General features: G+C 40.1%; 2 protein-coding genes across 3 annotated transcripts; both read right to left on the bottom strand.

Annotated features, from left to right (window-relative positions):
• Positions 1–1672: 1672 nt before the first annotated feature.
• On the bottom strand, positions 1673–5782 carry polr3h (polymerase (RNA) III (DNA directed) polypeptide H). Of its 2 annotated transcripts, XM_027285917.1 has the most exons (7): positions 5740–5758; positions 5449–5574; positions 4839–4935; positions 4300–4386; positions 3731–3794; positions 3417–3651; positions 1673–2889 (listed from the first exon to the last, which is right to left on the bottom strand). In XM_027285917.1, the coding sequence occupies exons 2-7, from the start codon at positions 5557–5559 to the stop codon at positions 2839–2841; spliced, it is 645 nt and encodes a 214-aa protein (XP_027141718.1). In that variant the 5' UTR covers positions 5560–5574; positions 5740–5758; the 3' UTR covers positions 1673–2838. The 2 variants fall into 2 exon arrangements, with proteins under 2 accessions (XP_027141718.1, XP_019122480.1); XM_019266935.2 differs by having other exon boundaries at positions 5449–5782.
• A 3819-nt stretch (positions 5783–9601) lies between these two features.
• On the bottom strand, positions 9602–16675 carry LOC104932057 (aconitate hydratase, mitochondrial; the record flags this gene model as incomplete). The annotated part of the gene is made up of 17 exons (XM_027285323.1): positions 9602–9919; positions 10050–10171; positions 10834–10966; positions 11233–11424; positions 11785–11880; positions 12172–12354; positions 12554–12665; positions 12954–13027; positions 13174–13331; positions 13761–13866; positions 14023–14114; positions 14204–14308; positions 14415–14565; positions 14675–14833; positions 15280–15372; positions 15824–16082; positions 16533–16675. Coding segments are annotated over 17 exons (2310 nt in total), but the record flags the coding sequence as incomplete, so codon positions are not given.
• Positions 16676–20538: the final 3863 nt, after the last annotated feature.

The following is a 20538-nucleotide window of genomic DNA, read 5'->3' as shown; positions in this document are numbered from 1 at the left end:
ATGTCCCGACCATGACCAAAAAAAAACCCAAACAAAGCCACACTGACACACTGACTCCCCCCTGCAGGCACCTAAACATGCATATAGACACAGAATGTTACTTACTGCATCGGGTGCGCTTAAGGTTGAGGACGGTCAGAGTGTGTCTTTAAAGTCGTGTGTATTATATAACGAGTAATTAAATAAATAAGTCGACTAAATCCGCGCAGAGCGCGGAAAACCCTGCTGTGACGGTGTGAGGGCTGCTGAGTCTGCGCAGCTGGCGGAGATTCCGATGGCGTGATGCGACCCTTTGCGTTTGTGTGTGTGTGTGTGTGTGTGTGTGTGTGTGTGTGTGTGTGTGTGTGTGTGTGTGTGTGTGTGTGTGCAAAGATGACTTTCTTCATTCCTTATCATGTATGTAATCTGTTTGGGAGAACAGTGCGCTTTTTGTGTGTGTGTGTGTGTCTTTGCCATTTGATGTTCATCATACTGCACTATATTTGCAGCTGTTCTTGTGCTGCTCTGATATAAAGGATTGTTATGTGGCAGACTGCATTTTGGATTTACACAGTTTATCTTTTATCAAATACACATGACAGTAAAAAAACACACACCCACACACACACCACACCACACACACACACACACACACACACACACACACACCACACACACACCACACACACACCCCCCACCTCCTGCTCCTTCAGAGTCTGCAGGAGCAAAATAAAATGTTTACGGTTGTTTTCTGTTTTTTAAACAAGCATTACGGACATTATCTGTAAATTAACTATTTTAAAAAATATATACATTTTAAAATGTTATGCCAAAAATGAGAAATTACTGTTAACTGGCATTTATGTCCACACTCCAACAGTTAATATTTTTCTTTGTGATTTTAAAGTAACATCATTGTGTACCATTATATTCATACTCTATGAGCTAATTTCTGGAAAATAACTTTGGAAAATAAACAAATTATTACAGTCGTTTACTGTTTTTTAAAACAGTATACAATGCTTTGTAAAAATATATATATCTGTAAGAAAACAACAAACAAATTAAAAACTCTTAGACTGGTGTACTTTAACTTTCAAAGCTCTAATTCAGGATATAAGTTTAGCAAACTTTTTATAGTGCTAGTAAGGGCAAAGTCAGGAAAACAATGCATCACAAGTCAGCTGTAGTTCAGGACAGGCTCGTAATTAAATGGTTGCTCGTTTGATTTCCAGCTGCCTTAGTCCAGTCGAAGTGTCCTTGAGAAAGATAATCATGTGGTGTGCGAAATGTGTGTTTACTTAAATTTTACAGGCCGTTTTTTTACAGTGTAGTTTATCCTGTTCAGCTTTCTGTGGGCGATATTTCTACATCAGGGGTCACACGCACACCATCTATTTGTGTTGATGAAGAGTCTGTGCATTTTAACCTAGTTTCACAACCAACAACTGAGACAAACAACGAGCCATGCAGTTGTCACATGAAACCCAGCCTACGGCATTTCTGATTGTACAACACACACAAATATGTGTGCGAGTTGCATATCAACACTGACCAACAGAAACAGTGCAGAGAGCAGATCTGTGTCCTTCACTGCCCTTCAAAGTGGAGGATTTAAAAGCTGGTCACTAATCCTTTTTTTTTTGTACTTCCTATTATCACACAGAATGACAAATTCACAAATCACAACCGCTCGTGCTGATGATACGTCCTTTTACTGTGAGACAAAACAGGAGTACAAAATATTACAAGGCTGTTAAATGAACTGAGGACGTGTGCAAAAACACCTGGGATAGAAGTAAAATTTCAAATAAAAGTGTTTGGGTTTTTTTATATTAAATTAATATACCAAATAATACTACCCTTGTTTGGATCTTGATGTATTAGAATTTTTTTTTTTGCTTATTTCTGTAATACCAATAACCCAGACTGAGTCATTCAATCAGATCCTCGTGAGATGTTTGTGTCTGACTGACCTTAATAAAGCCGTGATGACATTATGATTCAAATAATGACTTTGTTTTTTTTTTAATTGGGAGTTAAAATCTTGTGAAATATACCAAATGATGACACACATGTCCATCAGTCACTCAGTTATTTAATATAAATTCTACGTGTAACCACAGAGCTGGCATCTTAAAGGGAAACTTTGGTGTTTTTCAACCCTTTTGTGACTAACGGAGACTGAAATCTTTCAAATCGATCTAGTATTGACTGCCACAGCTAAACAGGCATCAGTGTAATCCTTCAGGACAACTGCACACCAGCATTGTACGTCCACTAAAAGTTAGTTTTTGTCACAGAGAGGGTCAGATTGTGTGTGATAACATTATGGAGAGTACAGAGAAAGACATTTGTGTTATCAAAAACTATCATAAGATACTGTTCTTTTTCAACAGAGCAACAAAATGTCTGGTTTCTGGTTAAATGAACATCTATCTCTGTAGGGGACTTATAATAACAATCTGAGCCTGCCAGTGGCAAAAACAAGCACTTTTAGGAGGATGTAAATTGATGGTGTGCAATTGCCTTGAAGGATTATACATTGCAGCCTGTTTCATGGCAGCAGCTGCAGCGCACTCTTGCTCAATACTGGACTAGCTTCAAAAACGGTTGCCCCCGTACACGGCACAAAAACATGTGGAAAATATTGTCCGGGTCCTTTAAGGGCAGCATTTACAACACAACCAGTCTCTGTGTGACAGAGGTCACTTCACACAAACAGTATCTTGGTTCAGACAGCAGCTCGGCTTTGTGTCCTGACTTCCCAAACAACAGGGTTCAAGGTCTCCAGCAGACTGTCCCTCATCTGTCCGGTCAGTCATTGATCTGTTCATATCCTTTTCGTCCACTGCAGTGCTAATTGTTCCACCATGACAGCAGCCCCAGCCCCGGCTCACAGATGGTCCCCTGAAACAACAGTGCAGGGTCAAAATGGACATGAAGACACTTTTGTTTCATTTTATACATTTTGTGTGCCATTTACATTATGATGAATTATTTATATTCTCAGAACTGTGTGGTCATCTAAAGCTCCCAGACTCTTAGTTTTGTTACATCTCTTATAGCAGGACAGCGTACACCTTTGTTACGAACACCTGTAGGAGCTTTTCTACTCATCACACAGCATTCATAACAATGACATTTACAACAATCAAACTAAACCACTGTAATGTGTAAACACGCAGTAAATCAACGAAAAACTTTCACGTAGAGTCCAGCTGTGGTGAACTTTCACACACTGAGCTGTAATCGCTTATCCTCATCAGGGTCGCAGTGGGCTGGAAAACTTTGTTATCCTGGCTGATTCAGGCTATTGTAGGCTGAAGTTGGGCTGAGTTATAATCAATGGATTTTCACACTTTTCATCATCACCAGAAACAACAACAGATGTCTTGGTGATGTAAATGTGTGTTAGTCATGAAGTGTGTTCTTACAATCAGAGTGTACGGTGCCTCCTTCTTCTCTCCGGTGTCCTCTGCTGGCGGCGCCGCCGACTGTCCCGGCTGTGCCTGTGCGTCTGTCGCTGCGGTGGCTGGGCCCGTTGGCGACGTGTCCACAAACACTTCATCTGTCACCCGAAATCGAATCTCCTCCCCTTGATCCATGTAGAGGTCATGAGCCCCCTCGTCAGTCTCATATTCCCACAGCCAAACTTGCTCTGCTTCATCACTGCGGCTGTAGCTAAGGACGGCTCGACAATCACAACAAATCTGAGATTAAGTCAAATGAATATTTTCAGACAGGATACAATTTTGCAGGCTGTTGAAGTGACTCCGGTGGGATGAGAATGTCATCAAAGAAGCCCATCGTCACTGTGAAACAGAAAGGTTACAGTGATCAGTCAGTGTTAACAACTGCGCACCAGATCGTGTTACTGATCCTATATTTAAGTTACATTATATACAATCTGAATACACTACAGGAAAGTCTAAACAAGGCAAACATCTTTAAGCACTCTAGATGAAAATATAAGGAGGGAATGTGTCAAATATTTGATATCTTGAATATTCTGAATATTTTCCTCCATGATGAGCCAGATGTGACTCAGCTAATTAGCAGCAAATGAAACGTGTAGACAGCTGGATGTGACTTTAGTACCAGAGATGTGGAGAAATTGCAACATAAAAAAAGGACCAAATAACTAGACAACCTCTCAGATCTATTAAATAAATAAATACATGCACAGATACACAGTGTCATCTGCTACAGCTGGCTAATTAGATGATCAAGATGTGGAAAGTGTGTTGAAAATACATTTGCTGATACATTTCTGGAGATTGAATCAAACATGCTGGAATACAAAAAAACAGAACTTACCGTGAACTCCCTCTTGGCTGCAGTACTTGATCTTGCCGAGCATGATCTCGTCGAGAAAAGGGTGAAATACAACGTACCTGAAATGAACTGACAGAAAACACCAAGGAAAGACGGGAATGAATCAGTGAGCGAGTTAGATAGAGCTGAGGCAGCTTAAGACCTGAGGTCAGCCTCGCGTGTTTTATTCGTGGATAAGAAAAGAAGCAGGTCAGCCTCGCGTGTTTTATTCGTGGATAAGAAAAGAAGCAGCTACATAATCTGGGTCTGTGTCAGTTTGTTCTTCAGGTCAGCATTACAGAACACAGAGACCCTTTCCATCCCACTCTGATCTCGGAGTCTGTTATTGTAAAATGTTGTTTATTACTACACACCCTATAAGTTATCCTGGCATTTAAATTAATACATAAAACATGAATATCACACAGCATTTAGCATCATCTAAGTTACAGTTGCTTGTTAATCATCCATCTTTTGCCAGTACTTGCCAATACGCTTCATCATCATCATCATCTTGATCATCATCATCATCATCATCATACCTTTGGTGTGTGAGGCTCCGTCTCCTGGGAATATGTAGGAATCCTCCAGTTTAGTGATGTCGTACAAGCAGATGCACAGGCCAACGTTGTAGACCACCTGTGGGTGATGAGAGCGGGTCACAGTTTAGAGGATGCAGACGTGCTGAATGAATCTACAGACAACGTCTGTCATAGGATCTCTGGAGGCAAATCGATACCTTTTGTTTTATATCAATAAAATAAAAAAATGTGACTAAGAAGTCTTAGTAGGATAAGTATTAGGATAACTTTTAAAAATAATGTCTTCTATATGGCATCTCTTCTCAAATTCAGAACTACTGTCCATTAAACCAGATCCCAGGACATCACAAGTCAGGACTCTGTACTCATGTCTGTATCATGAAATTACATGAGTTAGAAAGAAAGAAAGAAAGAAAGAAAGAAAGAAAGAAAGAAAGAAAGAGAAAGAAAGAAAGAAAGAAAGAAAGAAAGAGAAAGAAAGAAAGAAATTCATCTGATGTGATGAGACTTTTACATTTTACTGTATTTTCCTCTTACGTGTGAGGCAGGTGTACACACACACACACACACACACACACACACACACACACACACACACACACACACACACCTTGTTGGCCAGCTTCTTGTTCAGCTCCTCGGCTATGGCCTCGTTGAGTTGTCTCTGAAAGTTCCACGGAGGGATCCGGACAGTGTCGACCATCTCCACCAACACGAACATGATGCAGGCTGCACACTGTGAGCACACACACACTTAAACACACACACGTCAAAACACACACACACACATGTAAACACACACACACAGAGCTGAACCGAACCGAGCCGTCAGCTGAGCATTTCCTGTTTGTCAGCAGTTTGTCAACAACGGATCAAAAACACTAAAAGTGTAAAAACGCACAGCTGACCATGTCTCCACGTGATTATTTACGACAGTAGGCTGGTTTTTACGACCTGTCGCAACACTTAAAGGTACAGTACACATTTTAAAACCTGTTGTTGTTATGGTTTTTCTATCAGTATAACTTTTCTATGATTTCCATAATTTACACATCTATGCATTATAATAATAGTATAACATATTATACTTTTAACTTACTTTTGATATTTTATCTTAAAAATGACAAGATATATAAATAAATAGACTCATATTTGTGACATTTACACAGAATAATCAGCAACTGAATTACTAAATATTCACGTCCTATACCACCAATGAAAAGATACATTACATGACATCTATCAGAACTTTAATTACATAGTTTAAGTATAGTAAATTAAGTGAACACACAAAATTAAAGTGTCTAAAAAAAATTATAATCATAGTTTTTTTTTCTGAATCTCTCCGAGGTACTGTGCTCATGTTTCCATCTGTGCGTTTAAGTTAACTAGTATTAGTATAGTAAGCTCCTTTATTAAGTATGCACAGGTATGTAATATAACAATCTGAGTAAATAGATATACTGATATTTCAAAGTTGTGGTTGTTGTTGAGTGAACACTGAGCATTACTGTACAAACAGATGAACTGTACTAGATAAAAAGAGGGAAGCAAGTCAGATAATAAATGTCAGATCATGTACAATATGAAGACTACATGCTACACACTTGACTGCAGTTTACAAAGAGCAGCATCCACAACTGAAGCCAATTTTTTCTCAGCTGCCAGGAACCTGTGTATGTACAATACTGACAAACACATGACCAATCTTATTACTGATTTAATCAAACAAAGAAAAAACACACAAACAGTCACTTCAGAATTTATCTTTATTAATTTATCATCTACTTTTACAAAATCAAGTTTAATGCGAGTGGAATCATCACAATGAGGAAACATCTGCTCATATTATTATTATTATATCTTTTTATTTGCTGTATCTGAACAAATGAAGCGTGCAAGCCTGACTGAACAGAGCACACCTGAGTACAAAATGAAACAATAGGCATGCCACCACACGATGCCTTCATGAGCAACATCATTTGAATTTGCCTGAACAACAAAGCATTGTCTCACATCACAGTAAAAGCAAACTGCTTCACAAGCGGCTGTTTTGAAAAGGAAACAGGACGACCAAATGAATCAGTATGTTAGATGTAACACAACGTACATCAAATAATCATGGACATAGTGGTATTCTCAAATGGTCGAATAATATGGACACAACCATCATTTCTTCACATCTCAGTATTTTCATTAGGCATCTTTGGCAGTAAATCTGATACAATGGCGAGGAGTGTTTAAGCATCGGAGTGATGGACTTAATGAGGAGTGTGTGAACAGATGAGCCCCATATGGAGTCATTAATATCCAAGTCTTTAAAGTTAGGCTGCTGCTATTTCAAATCATCTCTGTCCTTGAAAGTCAGTAGAACAAAACTAAAACATAAGAAAAAAATACAGACTCATCTACCTAAAAATAACAAGTCAGCTTTAACTGTCAAAGCCCAGCAGCAACTGACAGCCACAATTCAATATCTGTGCTTTCATTTAACCCTTTAATCAACATGTCAACCAGTTTGTGAAACCATTAGATTACTGAAGATTCAGGGGGTTCATCACGTTACATTAGAAAAGGTCACAAACAGAGCTCTCATTTAGACAGGTAGCATACAGCACGTTACAACTCTGTCTCTCCTTGTTCATACATATATATATATTTATATAAAATGTTTTATTATTTATGTACACACCCCTATACAAAGTGCAGCTGTATATCACATCATTCACACACAGGTCCAAACTCAGTGATGTTTTATATAGGGATTTATCTGGGGAACTGTAATTATTAATCCAAAGCGTTTTTTGTTCTAAAAACTGACAGATTTATAAACTTTCTGGGTGATGATGAGAATCGATCAGAGGACCAGCAGTACTCTCACATAAAACATAGAAGCAATGAGCACAAATGTCCCTAAGCCCACAAACATATATAACCACACTGCTTGGGTGGCACATACTGGGTATACATCATGAAATACAAGTGTTACTTTGAATCTAAATGTTCTACCGTCTGATTCATGTATTACTAATGAGGAGTTAAATGTTTGCGAAAGAATGAAGGAAAGCACACCTAAAAAACGACTTTCCTAACTCTACAAAGTGCTAGTGTACAGGCATCTGGACACTAGGTTGTGCGTATGTTTGCGTAAGAAGACAGCAGGCCTTCTCATGTTATGGCAGACCAAACCTCAACCTGAAAAAACATTAAACTCAAAGACAAACACAGCCTGTCATCTCCCATTACAGCTACACGAGGCAATTTCACACACTGGCAGCTCCAGATGATAGTGAAGAGAAGAAATGGGACTTAAACAGAGAAAAATAACAAAAACATAACGTTCAGACTGGACGGCCAGCTGATTTGTGGAGCTGTATTTCACTCCATACACCAGAATTTACATTAAAAACTTTGCCCAGTACAGCTTCCAGTGCCTAGCAACGCAAATCTGACAACAGCTTGTTTCCCAAATAAATATCAGGTTGTAGTTTGGACTGCATAAACCAGCCTGGAGAGGACAGGATGAGCAAAAGAGGGACAGACACATGACAACACAGACTCATGTTAACCTGATGCCATCATGTCATGCAGCATGCACAAACACACACACACACACACAGGACAAAACACAGATGGGAAGAAGAAAATGGCGAGGCTTGCACTAACACAACAGCAGTATGTGTTGGTGGTTTGTTTTCTCAGTCAGAGAAACAACCACACAGGGAAGGTTTCACACAATTGGGTGCTATATCATGCAAAAGACAGACAGCCAGCAAGTGAGTGAGCATCGGAGGAGCAGCAGGGGAGTGAACACAGATTCACGTGTTGGCTGAAATGTCTCGGGAGTGAACCGCAAACCATCTTGGGCCAGCTTGAAATGAAAAGTTCGACAACAGCAGCATGAAAACACGAGATCTCAGACTGTGTGAGAACAGGGTGGGCTGCAGTTGTGCCATGACAGTGCCACGGCTGACGGGAAGTCAGTGATGCTGCTTACAGTAAATAAGTGAGCGTGGGTTTGTTTGATTGCTCCCGTCTACAATGAGTGAGGAAACATTTGTTCAAGTCTATAATAGCATCAGAAAAGCAGCAAACCCGACAGCCTAGTACAATGAAGGATGACTAGTGGGCTTCATCACCATTTGATGAATCAAAATAATAATATTCAGGTGAAAAGGTCCGGACACAGTGAAAGAAAAAAATACATTCATGTGAGCTGAACAACTCAGTCAGCTTATTGAGCTGTTTGGATGGAAACTACTCAGACAGTGGAGGTATAACGTATTTAAAGATATACAGTCATTAAAGGTGGAATACAGTGCGGTGGATAATGAATAATGAAGATTTATGTTAATAGTTTCAACAAAGTGGTGAAACCAAACAACTCTCGCTTTAGAGGAATTCATCCCAATCTGTCACAAAATTAGGAGAATATCGCCCCGTTCACTAGAGAAAGATGGCCGCCTGTGTATAATGGCTACAGGGTTACACTCAATGAACAAATAAGCTTGACAAATCTGATTTTAAACAGAGGAGTGCTGCCAGTGTGTGCGATGCTGCCTACAACAGGGAAAACGCACCGCTATGCACGCTTGTTAGAGTGCATTTGTGTACAGTGATTCTGCCTGTCGACCGAGTGCTTTCACAGTAATCCTGGCTGTGCGTGTGCGTGCTCGCGTGTTTGTGTGTGTGCGCTTTTTATCTGTACAGCGACCTTGTGTTTGTGTGTGTGCATGTGTGTGAGTGGGTGTTTGTGTGTGTTCTTTTTTTTTTTTTAACAGAGCATGACTACAGCTGTCCCTAAACCAAAAAATCTGGTTAACATCTACTGTTCACATCGTCTCTTCCTCTTTGCTAATCCCCTCTCTAGGCCCACATTTCCCCCTTTCTTAACCCACGCCAAGGCCCCTCAACGGCCCCCTACAGGCCCCTCCATCCTCTCCCACCAATTACTGGAGCTCCTTCATCCTGTTGAGGGCAGAGCCAGCCTTGAACCACTCGATCTGCGTCTCGTTGAAGGTGTGGTTGAGAGAGATGGAGTCCTGGCTGCCGTCGCTGTGCTTGATCACTGCTGTCAGGGGCTGGGAGAGGACACAGGAGGCGAAAAAGATCATGTGTCAATCATTTATCCTGTTTTTTATCGACATAATGTTAAGAGAAGTTAGGCTATCCTTTGGATCAGTGTTTCATTCAGTGCAGAATATTGCTCACCTTGCCAGGAACCAAGGACTTCAGCCCGGTGATCGAAATCTTGTCATCTGGGCGAATCTTGTCGTAGTCTTTGGGGTCGGCAAAAGTCAGAGGGAGCAGGCCCTGCTTCTTCAGGTTAGTCTCTGTGAGGAGGAAAAATAAAAAATAGAAATATCAGACATATCAGACAAAAAAACACTGACTCACACTGTACTTCCATTAGGTAACCAGAGAAGGGCTCATTGTCTGACAGGAGTGTATCTGTTACACAGAAATACAAGGTCATGAAGAATAATGCATGTGAGTATGTGTGTCGGGTTGTTATTGATCAGCAGCAGTTCTCATGATGAATTAGATGCTCCAATTACCCTAAATTCATGCTGCTGGAAGTCTAAGCTTTGTATGCAGCTATGTAAAACTGTATCAGCTCCATGCAACAGCATATGTTTTGTGTTTCTGGAGGTTCTGAGGAAAGTTACACTGTTTAAAACAGACAGGCTTTCATCTACCCACTTACCTACATCCAGTCACCTATATGGAACAAACTGGCACTAATGGACTCTAATTATAACTTGGAGACTCTGTTAGATGCTGCTGGCAGACTCTATACATGCCAGACTAAATAATCATCAGTTTGCTCTTTAGTCCAATCACAACTATTGTCGTTGCCTCTACCGAAGAAAATAAATTGTGTGTAAGTCTAACAAAACTGCACATGACTCCAGCAGGACCAGAATGTCTCTAAAATGTGAGAGACTGGTTGATGTTTGCATGTTTTTTTACACTCCGTTCCCATGAGACTTACCGTGGATTCTGGCAAAGCTCTTGACGATGATGGCACGTCCTCCGAGGTGTCGTGGCTCCAGAGCGGCATGCTCTCTGCTGGACCCTTCTCCGTAGTTCTCGTCTCCAACCACAACCCAGTTCTCTCCATTGGCCTGGATTATAGAGTTTAGCAAACACAAAGGAAAAATGTTAACTGCTGTCAGGGACAGGAGTCGAGGATACAGTAGACAAAAAAACTGCTAAGGGGGAAAAAGGCAACACAAATAAGAATTTTGCACGATGCTACAGAGTCTAAACTCTATGGTACCTTGCTAATATTATCATAGTCTACTACAGCAGGCCTGGAATTAATCAATCAATACATCAATGTTGAAACTGTTTTTCAGAGGTGTCTGACACCGTCTGCTGTCTGACTCACCTTGTAGTGGCGTGCCACGTCGGGCACACCCCCGTACTCTCCTGTCAGCTGGTTCTTGATCTTGTTGACGGCATCATTCTCGATGTTGACCGCGCCAATCAGCAGATTGTTGGAGATGTTGTCCAAGTGGCCGCGAAATTTCAGCCACGGCCCGGCAGCACTGATGTGGTCAGTGGTGCACTTTCCCTTCACCTACAGCGGTGCAGGAGAAGAGAGGAAGGGGACGAGTGGGAGTTACAGACAATAAGAAAAGAGATGGGTGGAATATGAGTCACTTTTCAGCTTCTCTGTGTGTGTCAGACCCAATCTCATTCGTTCCTACTGAAGACATAAATGTTTAAACTACAGTGCTAATGTTCTATGTAATGACCCAGTGTAATAGTTTGGCTCACTAATGTGTTTTTAATAGTTATTGGACAACCAATAGAGCTCTAAGGCACTGAGGGATCATCTATATTAGCCTCAAAACATTACATTGAAGATGTTATTTATTTAGCTCTGCTCTCCTTGACTTGCACATCCACCACAGCTTTCCTTCCATTTCCTGCTCACCTTGATCAGGACCCTCATGTTCTCCAGATCTTTTCCATGCCACTTGTCAAAGGGCTCCAGCAGCTGCAGACGGTTGCTGGAGGGGCTCACATTCACCTGAACAACATCAAATCAGGGTAAGACAGGGGATCCTCAAAGAATATTTTCAAAAGGATTGGTGGTTGATGGTTGGGGCGGACAACTGGTGTTCAGATCAAACCGAAAGTGATTTAAACGGCAAAAAAACAAACATGAAAAACTGGAACTTTCTTACACTTGTTAACTCTTTTATTTACTGAATCAAACTCCTATTAGGTTATCATCAGACGCTTACCTCTCTAAAAGCCAGTTTCATGAGTGATGTGCTGCTTTCTGATATTGTATCTTTTTTTTTCTTCTTTAAATCACCTTGACTGAGCTGCTCTCAGCCGGGGGTTTCTGGTAGGTGTCCTGGCCTGGGTCAAAGTCTCTGGACGGCAGCTCGTCACCGGTGGGAGGTTCCAGCTTGAACTTCTCTCCATTAGAGGCAGTCAGGTAGTCAGTCTCTGGGTTGAAGTTGAGGGTCCCGGCGATGGCCATGGCGGTGACAATCTACATGAAATTACATAACAATGATGTTTAGATCTGTACGTTTAACATCAGGAGACAGAGTGTGCAGAAATACAAAAATGACACTGGCACACACCCACTAGGCTGCATGTATGAACTACTGTAAGTTAGTCCATTGATGTCCATATAATTATGAATAGTTGAGCTTGTATTTTTCCTGACATGCAGTACTTAGTCTTACCTCAGGAGACGTGACAAAAGCATGAGTAGCTGGGTTAGCATCATTCCTGCCAGTGAAGTTTCTGTTGAAGGAGGTGACAATAGTATTCTTCTCTCCTTTTTTCACATCCTTCCTGAAGAAAGTCAAAACAAGGAGCATGTTAGTCAGATGTATTATATTTAACCTACGTCACTGAAATCAGTTTACAAGATTAAAAGTCTCCTAGTGGCTGCAGCGTTCCAACAAAATGAATGTACAGCACACAGATGATTTTCCTGATCTAAAGGGATTCTTTTAAGTAAGTCTTTAGTTATCCCTTCCCTTCCTTTCCAGTCATTACTTTCCTTTACTAGTGTAGGTAAAGACATAATACTGATCTGAAAGTTGTCAGCAGATAAGCAAAAGCAAATAATAATCATACCTGTCCCACTGCCCGATGCAAGGTCCACAAGCATTGGCCAGTACGACTCCACCAACATCACTCAGGATCTTGGCCTGAAAGAGGTGCAACGGTAATCTAAAGAAATCATTTCCAGCATCTTTCAAACACACACAGTTGTACAAAACCCTGCTAAGAAACTGGGACAAGTTTCCCAGATGCTCTGGGTCACTCACTAAATGTTAATGAGATTCTGACTCACATATCCATCTCTCTCGATGGTGGCACGGATCTGCTCAGATCCAGGGGTGACTGTGAACTGGGCCTTGCATTTCAGACCTTTATCCAGAGCCTGCTTGGCCAGAGAGGCTGCTCTGCCCATGTCCTCATAGCTCGAGTTGGTGCAGCTGCCAATCAGACCTGAAAGAGACGAGTTCGGCGTTTGTAAGAGGAGAACTGAGAAAGAGGAAACTTAAGTGAGGGTGTATATAGTTACAGCGGCAGATTGGAAGTACTCATCTATTTTTAATAACACATCTTGCATATGAAAAGAGAGGAAAAATGTTGAGGAGGAGGACACACAAAAGACAAGTGGGTCTGTAATTATATATCTTGATCATCATAATTATATTCTACTCATTCTGTCAGTGACTGGAGTTCTGTTGCTCTCAGTACTCGTTCTGGTAGGCCACATTAGAGCGCCACATGACAGGGCTGTAAAGTGATCTGAACATATCTGATCAATAACACAGCTAGTAGGAACAAAGAAAGAAATATCAAATTTAACAAGACAAAGCATTAAAAATACAAAAAAATGAAAGATAATACAGCTGTGTCACAAATACTGACCAACTTTAACCTCCAGGGGCCAGCCGCTCTTCTTAGCTATAGCACCGATATCGGACACAGGGTGGGCCAGGTCAGGGGTGAACGGTCCGTTGATGTGGGGCTTCAACTGTTAGAGGACGAGGTAAGCACAGTCACAGTTTGGGTAATGTAGGACATGTTTGTGCTATACATTTACATTTTAATTTGTGCTTCATGCACCATCGTTACCACGGGACACAGAATAAGACGAACCAAGAGTATTGGACTAAAAATGGGTGCTCACCTCGCTTAGGTTAATCTCAATGACCTGGTCGTATTCACAGCCATTGTCTGGGACCAAGTCATCTATGAACCGTTCAGCCTCAGTGGCGATCTCTGACAGGGAATGAAGAAGGTGACAAAGCTGAAGGTAAGACGCAGTGAATAAAGACTAAACATGCAGAAACTAACTGCAGGAGACTGACCTCCACGGCCGGTCTTCTCCATATATGTCTTCATGCGGTGGTTAAAGGGGAAAACAGATGTCGTGGCTCCAATCTCAGCACCCATGTTACAGATAGTTGCCATTCCTGAAAAAACATATAGGATAAAATATATTAGATATTATTTGAAGCTGTCATTGCTCTTCCTTTCTTTGATTTTCACATCAAGTCTTGTGATGTTTCTCATCCTTACCAGTGCAGGAGATAGAGTCAACCCCAGGTCCGTGATACTCAACAATGGCTCCAGTGCCACCCTTTACAGTCAGGATGCCAGCCACCTTCAGGATGACATCCTTTGGAGAGGTCCAACCAGACAGGGCTCCTGTCAGCTTCACTCCAATCACCTGAAGGAAGGTTTTCACAGAGGTAGAGACATTCATGTAGACACACAGTTGGCAATACTTGGCAATAAACCTGATTCTGAAAACAGGATTTCAAATGTTGAAGACTCACTTTAGGACACTTGAGCTCCCAAGGGATTCCAGCCATGACATCTACGGCGTCAGCTCCACCCACTCCAATACAGATGGCACCCAGGCCACCGCCATTCGGAGTGTGGGAGTCTGTACCAATCAGCATCACTCCAGGATAGGCATAATTCTCCAGGATGATCTTTCCAAAGAAAGGCACAATCACAGTGAGTCACATATTTTCCCCTTAAGACTTTTAACTGCAATTTGAAATGGACGACTTCTCTGGAAAATGTCCTTTCCTGGAGGCACTAGACAAGAGTTTATATTAAAAAGGAACTGCATGATGTGCAAGTTCACTGAGAAAAACGTATTAAAGATCCCCTGCAGATATACAAAACACTCTGCTTTTAATAATTTCTGTCTGACATCAAACTTCAATTAAAAAAGTTAAACTGCCAAATTAAAATTTTACTTTTCCTAAAACAGAATCTATAAACTTGCAAATAGTTTTCATTTTAAACATTTAACTGCTGAACACACACATCATTCTACACAGTGAAAGTCACACATCTACGGGAAATAACAAAACGTATACATAATATAAATAAGCCATTTATAGCATCATCATAAATCAGCGTTCTGTACCTGATGGATGATCCCTGACCCGGGTTTCCAGAAGCCAACTCCATATTTAGCAGCAGCAGTTGCCAGAAAGTTGTACACTTCTTCGTTCACTTCCTGTGTTTAGAGAATTGGGTAAGAGTTATTTTAATACATGATAAACAAGTATTCTTTATTTAGCCGGAGCGCCTGCACAGTATATAATGTATGTGATCAAAATATGGAATCTTCTGTGTCCACTAAAAATTGTTTTAGGCCGTTTCTTCTGCAGCTACATCAATCTCTACATGTTCCCAATCAAACCTGGCCCAAACTATCTTAAAATGTTCACTTGTCTGGATTTGCCTTGATAAAATCTAATTGTACTGAATAAATATTACCCAAAATAGAAATTGGCTCTTGTTGCACTCACTGTGTGAATTGATGGCATCTCATAATAAACTGAGCCAAAATTCAGAGGAGAAATTTAAAAAAGCTGTAGCTTAATAACTGCGTCTTGTTGGATAGCACCTGTTTTTGTCGGTATCAGCTCTGTTACTCCGTCCATCTTCCATCCATCTGTCCTCACCTTAGCTCTCTGCAGGTCCTGAGCCCCTCCGATCTGAGCCTCGATCAGGTGATCGCAGTGGATGGTGGAGGGAACCGCCACCTTGGGCAGACCGCTGCTGATGAACTGAAGCATTGCCATCTGAGCAGTAGCATCCTGCATGGCCACGCGGTCCGGACGCAGGCGCAGATAGGTGCGGCCGCGGTCTATCTCCTGCCCTGCTGGATCATCCAGGTGACCGTACACGATCTTCTCCGACAGTGTCAGAGGCCTGCTGAGCCTGGTGGGGATGATTCATGGATAAATGTTGTAAAACTGTGGGGTTTAAGTTTGGCTAACATTTTTAAAAGTTATTAATAAAAATATCATGTGTGTTCTTGCAGTGTCCTTCTGTATTTTGTGACTACTTCTGGAAAGAACTGTTTTTTGCCTGTTGCACGGAGTCATGGAAAAGCTCTGAACCCTTTTAATGAACAGCTAACCCTTCATCTCTAATGCCACACAAAAGGCTTTTTCCTATTCCTGGATTACAGCATGTGCTAAGCTTAGGAAGAAGGGAACACCAGGTCATCCAAAGTTAGCTCTTTGGTCCCGGCTGACCCTGACAAGTCAACACTGTGAATGTCACAAGATTTTCTGCGCAGCTGTAATAAACACCAGCCATTCCTCATGAGCCATTTCTCCCCCAAGTGTAATCAACAAGTACTGTGTAAAGAGGGAACCTGCTGACCTTCTGCGCACAATGTTGATGTTCTCATGCATTTTCTCATAGTTAATGCTGGAGCCGGGCTCAAAGCGGCTCATGGCCACCTTGGCCTTGGCGCTGAAGGCTGCAGAGACATGAATTCGCCTTGCCCCAGTTCCAAGGGCCAGCTAGACCAGAGGAAACAGAGAACAACTTTGAGCAATAACACAATAAACAAAGTTTTATTGTACAGTTTAAGGCTTACACATCAAGTTTTGAGTTACATAACAACTACGCCGAGGAAAGAGATGCATTTAAAATGCAAGAATAGGACCACATGTGAGGATAGTTAAAAAGTAACTCCAGTAAAAATGTGGGCAACAGAAAGTCAGAAGAAGAAAACGCCATTTTGATCACAAAAGCTTCAGTTCAGTCAACTTAGAAAGTCCTGAGCAGCTCTACAAGATCAGTAATGGAGCCAAACAATGCACATTTCTAGCCAGTAATTAAAAAAATAGCCAACAAAGCCAGTGGAGAAATTATGAATTAAACCCTCTCTCTGGATTTTGTTCATGTTGGCAGTCAAAGGCTGTCAAAATACTGTCCCATCTTTCCTGCCACAACAAAATCAGACTGACAAAAATCTCTCAAAAAGACCTTTCTCTCAGTACAATGTGCCACTTTATTATGTAGCAAAATACATTATATGTAGAAATATTGCAGAGACCCAATATTAAACTGGATATTAGAAATTTAATCAGGACACTGATTAGTTAGTGTTGATATTCAGTGGAAAGTCACAGTGCTCTCAGAAAACTAGGTTAAAGTTTATACAGCTCATATTACACGTGTTAGCCTCGATGGCTTGGCACTGAGTGAATTCAACATTTCCCTAAGCTGGGTTCGGGTTTATTTAATTTACATAGCACTTTCAAGGCAAACAGGTTCCTGCACCAAAGTGCTTAAGAAAGACAGACCTACATGTATACAAGCATAAAAACAACCTTTACAGCACCTCAATGCCTGTACCTGTCATCTGCAAATCAATTTGTTTGATTCGGATACTATGAGAGCCATGTTTAATCACATGTGCTTGAATGAAACATGATGCTAGGAACAATGTAGTGTGATCAACTGATTATCATGAAATCATATGTAATCTGACTGCCCAGTGTACACACAGAGTATGTCCAGACCAATTCAACTAGAGGAAACAAGATTAACATAAATGAACCAGCAGAGGAAGAACATGTGCCCTTTCTTATTTCAGTTGCCAACATTGATGATCACAAATAGACTAAATATGGTCCAGTCTGGTCTTTTTTTTCCCATCAGCAGAAATGTCCTTTGCATTTGCAAATTTAAAGAGTAAGTTAAGCCTCAATACAAACTGTACTCAGGTGTGTCTGAAACATTCACAAAGGCCTTGAAAGACGACTCTTTGACACCATAAGAAACTGACACACTACCGAGGAGCAGCTCAGTAATTTCAACAGGTAACAGGTACAAAGCGGTCAATGATGAACTTGTATGAATGCATAGTTTTTATAGAATGCCAACAACGTCAACAATGTCAGTGTAGGCTAGAAGATTTATCTGATATTGATCCAAACAAAACCATTAAAAAAAAAAGTTAGACCGACACTGTGGCCTTCTCTGTATTAAATATCCACTGGCTGTCTTCAAATGTAAAAATAAAATATCATAAGCATTGATTAAAGTCTATTTATTCTGTATCTACCTCATGTGCATATTGTGTTGTGTTGTAATACGTGTAACTGCGACTGCTGTAACACAAGAATTTACCTTCAGGAATCAATAAGTAATCTATCTATCTATAGGAGGTCAAACTTAGACAACTAACTACTCTGTCTATCTATCTATAGGAGGTCAAACTTAGACAACTAACTACTCTGACAACAATTTTCTTCTTTTTTTTTTATTTGTCTTTTTTGTATAAGAAAATATAGGACTAATATGTGTGATGACATAATATCTTAGAATAGTTTGTTTGTTGATTTATACTGTGAAATATCAATGAAAATATTTCAATGATAAGCTGTCAAAACACCACGAAAGGCAACATCCCATCCAGCTAAATGTACTTATTTATGTTACATCCTTTAGGGTCCTGTGTTATTAATACTAAACATACATCATCAAGGGGGCGAGGTTAAAAACTAGAGCTGATCAGGGCCTTTTCAATCAGGGCACTGTGGAACAAGAGGCTCGCTGAATCAGTGTATTATTTTAAATCACTTCTTAAAACTCATTTTTACAGTCTTGCCTTTTTGTGATGTTGATTATATTTATTTTTTTTATTTATTATCTATTTTTATTTTATTTTTTTATATATGTTTGCTTATGTGCTTTATCATGCTACTTTGCTGATCTTTATGTTGTTATAAAGATGTTGTTATTTGATCATCATCAAATTTTACTAAAATGTAATTACCACATTCATGTATACCATCACAATTGTATAAGAGGAAAAAATGGTACTATAAAACTGTTTATAATTAATTGTAATAATTATAGTTAGCTTGTTTTCAACAGTTAAAAACAGTTTTTTCACAATACAGTTTTGTTTTCTGTATTTCTTCTGTGAAACTTGTTGGACGAGTTTGAGTGTTCTTAGCTGAGAGATTATTTAATATTTATGATGGTAAAAAGCTGTAGGAAAGTTAGGAAATACCATCTTTGGTAAATGTTCACCTACTTCTTTAGTGCTTTACTTTCTTTGTATTTTCAAAATGTCAGCCAACACTCCCAGTTTCCCATCTAACATTCGACGCTCCTGGAATGTCCTGAATGCCGCCTGAGTATCAATCACCCGTCACCTTTTTACTTATAACACAACTCCAATTTCATACCTGAAATGACATCACAAACTGTGTGTGTGTGTGTCTGTGTGTTTATGTGTGTGTAATGTAGTGTGTAGTAGTGTGTAGTAGTGTAATGTAGTAGCCTGCTTATACAACCCTCCTCATTGCCTGTCAAGACTATTGCTCTGTTACCATGGAAACCATGTGACCAAAAAAATCAGGTTACCACCAGCAGGTGCATATGAGGTGCAGTATGATCGTTTGTGCCTCAGTCTGTTTCCTGATGCAATCTGACTGCAAGGGGAGCAGGGGTTCGACAGACAAATGAACCTCTTGCAGTGTACTTAACTATTACTTTGAATGCTTATCCGAACCAATGAAATTACATTACAATTTACTTTCCAAATATTAGAGGTTAGGCATCTGTTCTATATTAGGGATGACATATTTACTGACTCTAATCTCACAGTCAGGGTTACAGTGAATTTATTTGAACACTAAATAAATGTATTACATTTAAATTCATTAGAAAGGAATGTAAGAATAAGATGTAGGCCAAACCACTGAATGTTAAAGAGCCTGTGCGCGTGTATGTGTGTGTGTGTTGTGTATGCTGCCCTACAAGAAGGCAAAGGCATTTTGATGCACTGCACCAAATTTGGAACAAAAGACCTTATAGCCCAGACCACATCACTATCCTTCCACCTGCACCCCCCCACCCCCAAACTTGTATTTCAAGACTGAAAAACAGCATATCAAGACCACAGCCCTATCTATACACACACTCACACAGACACAGACAAGCATACACACTGCATACTGTAGACAAGGCAACTGTGCAAGTATACCGTACATAGTATGCACACGTGTTTTTATTATTATTATTGCAGTAATACAAATAAAATAAATAATTTAATAAAAGATTTGTATCTTTTATTGAACATTTTATTATAAAATAAAGACATTATTATTGTTATTATTGTTGTTGCTGTTGTTGTTGTTGTTGTTGTTGTTGTTGTTGTTGTTGTTGTTCAGATTTTAGGTCATTTACATACAAAACTTATCATCTCCTAATGAAATATGATGCACCACCAGATACATGTAGACAACAGACAATATGGATAATATATGGAGTAATGAAATATAATGTTATTCACATAGAAAACACAACATAGAAGATATTATTGTTATTGTTATGTTTTTTTATAGGTTCACTTTGTACTATC

Source organism: Larimichthys crocea, chromosome XII, assembly GCF_000972845.2.
Source record: "Larimichthys crocea isolate SSNF chromosome XII, L_crocea_2.0, whole genome shotgun sequence".
NCBI classification, from domain to species: domain Eukaryota; kingdom Metazoa; phylum Chordata; class Actinopteri; family Sciaenidae; genus Larimichthys; species Larimichthys crocea.
Note: the sequence above shows the minus strand (reverse complement) of the source record. Positions and strands in the feature narration are given on the sequence as shown.

Coding starts and splice junctions, on each gene's coding strand:
- polr3h (XM_019266935.2), bottom strand. CDS start 5,559: ATGTTCGTGTTGGTGGAGATGGTCGACACTGTCCGGATCCCTCCGTGG. Junction 4,936..5,448: donor ACAAGAAGCTGGCCAACAAG/GTGTGTGTGTGT, acceptor CATCACCCACAG/GTGGTCTACAACGTTGGCCT. Junction 4,387..4,838: donor CGGAGCCTCACACACCAAAG/GTATGATGATGA, acceptor GTTTTCTGTCAG/TTCATTTCAGGTACGTTGTA.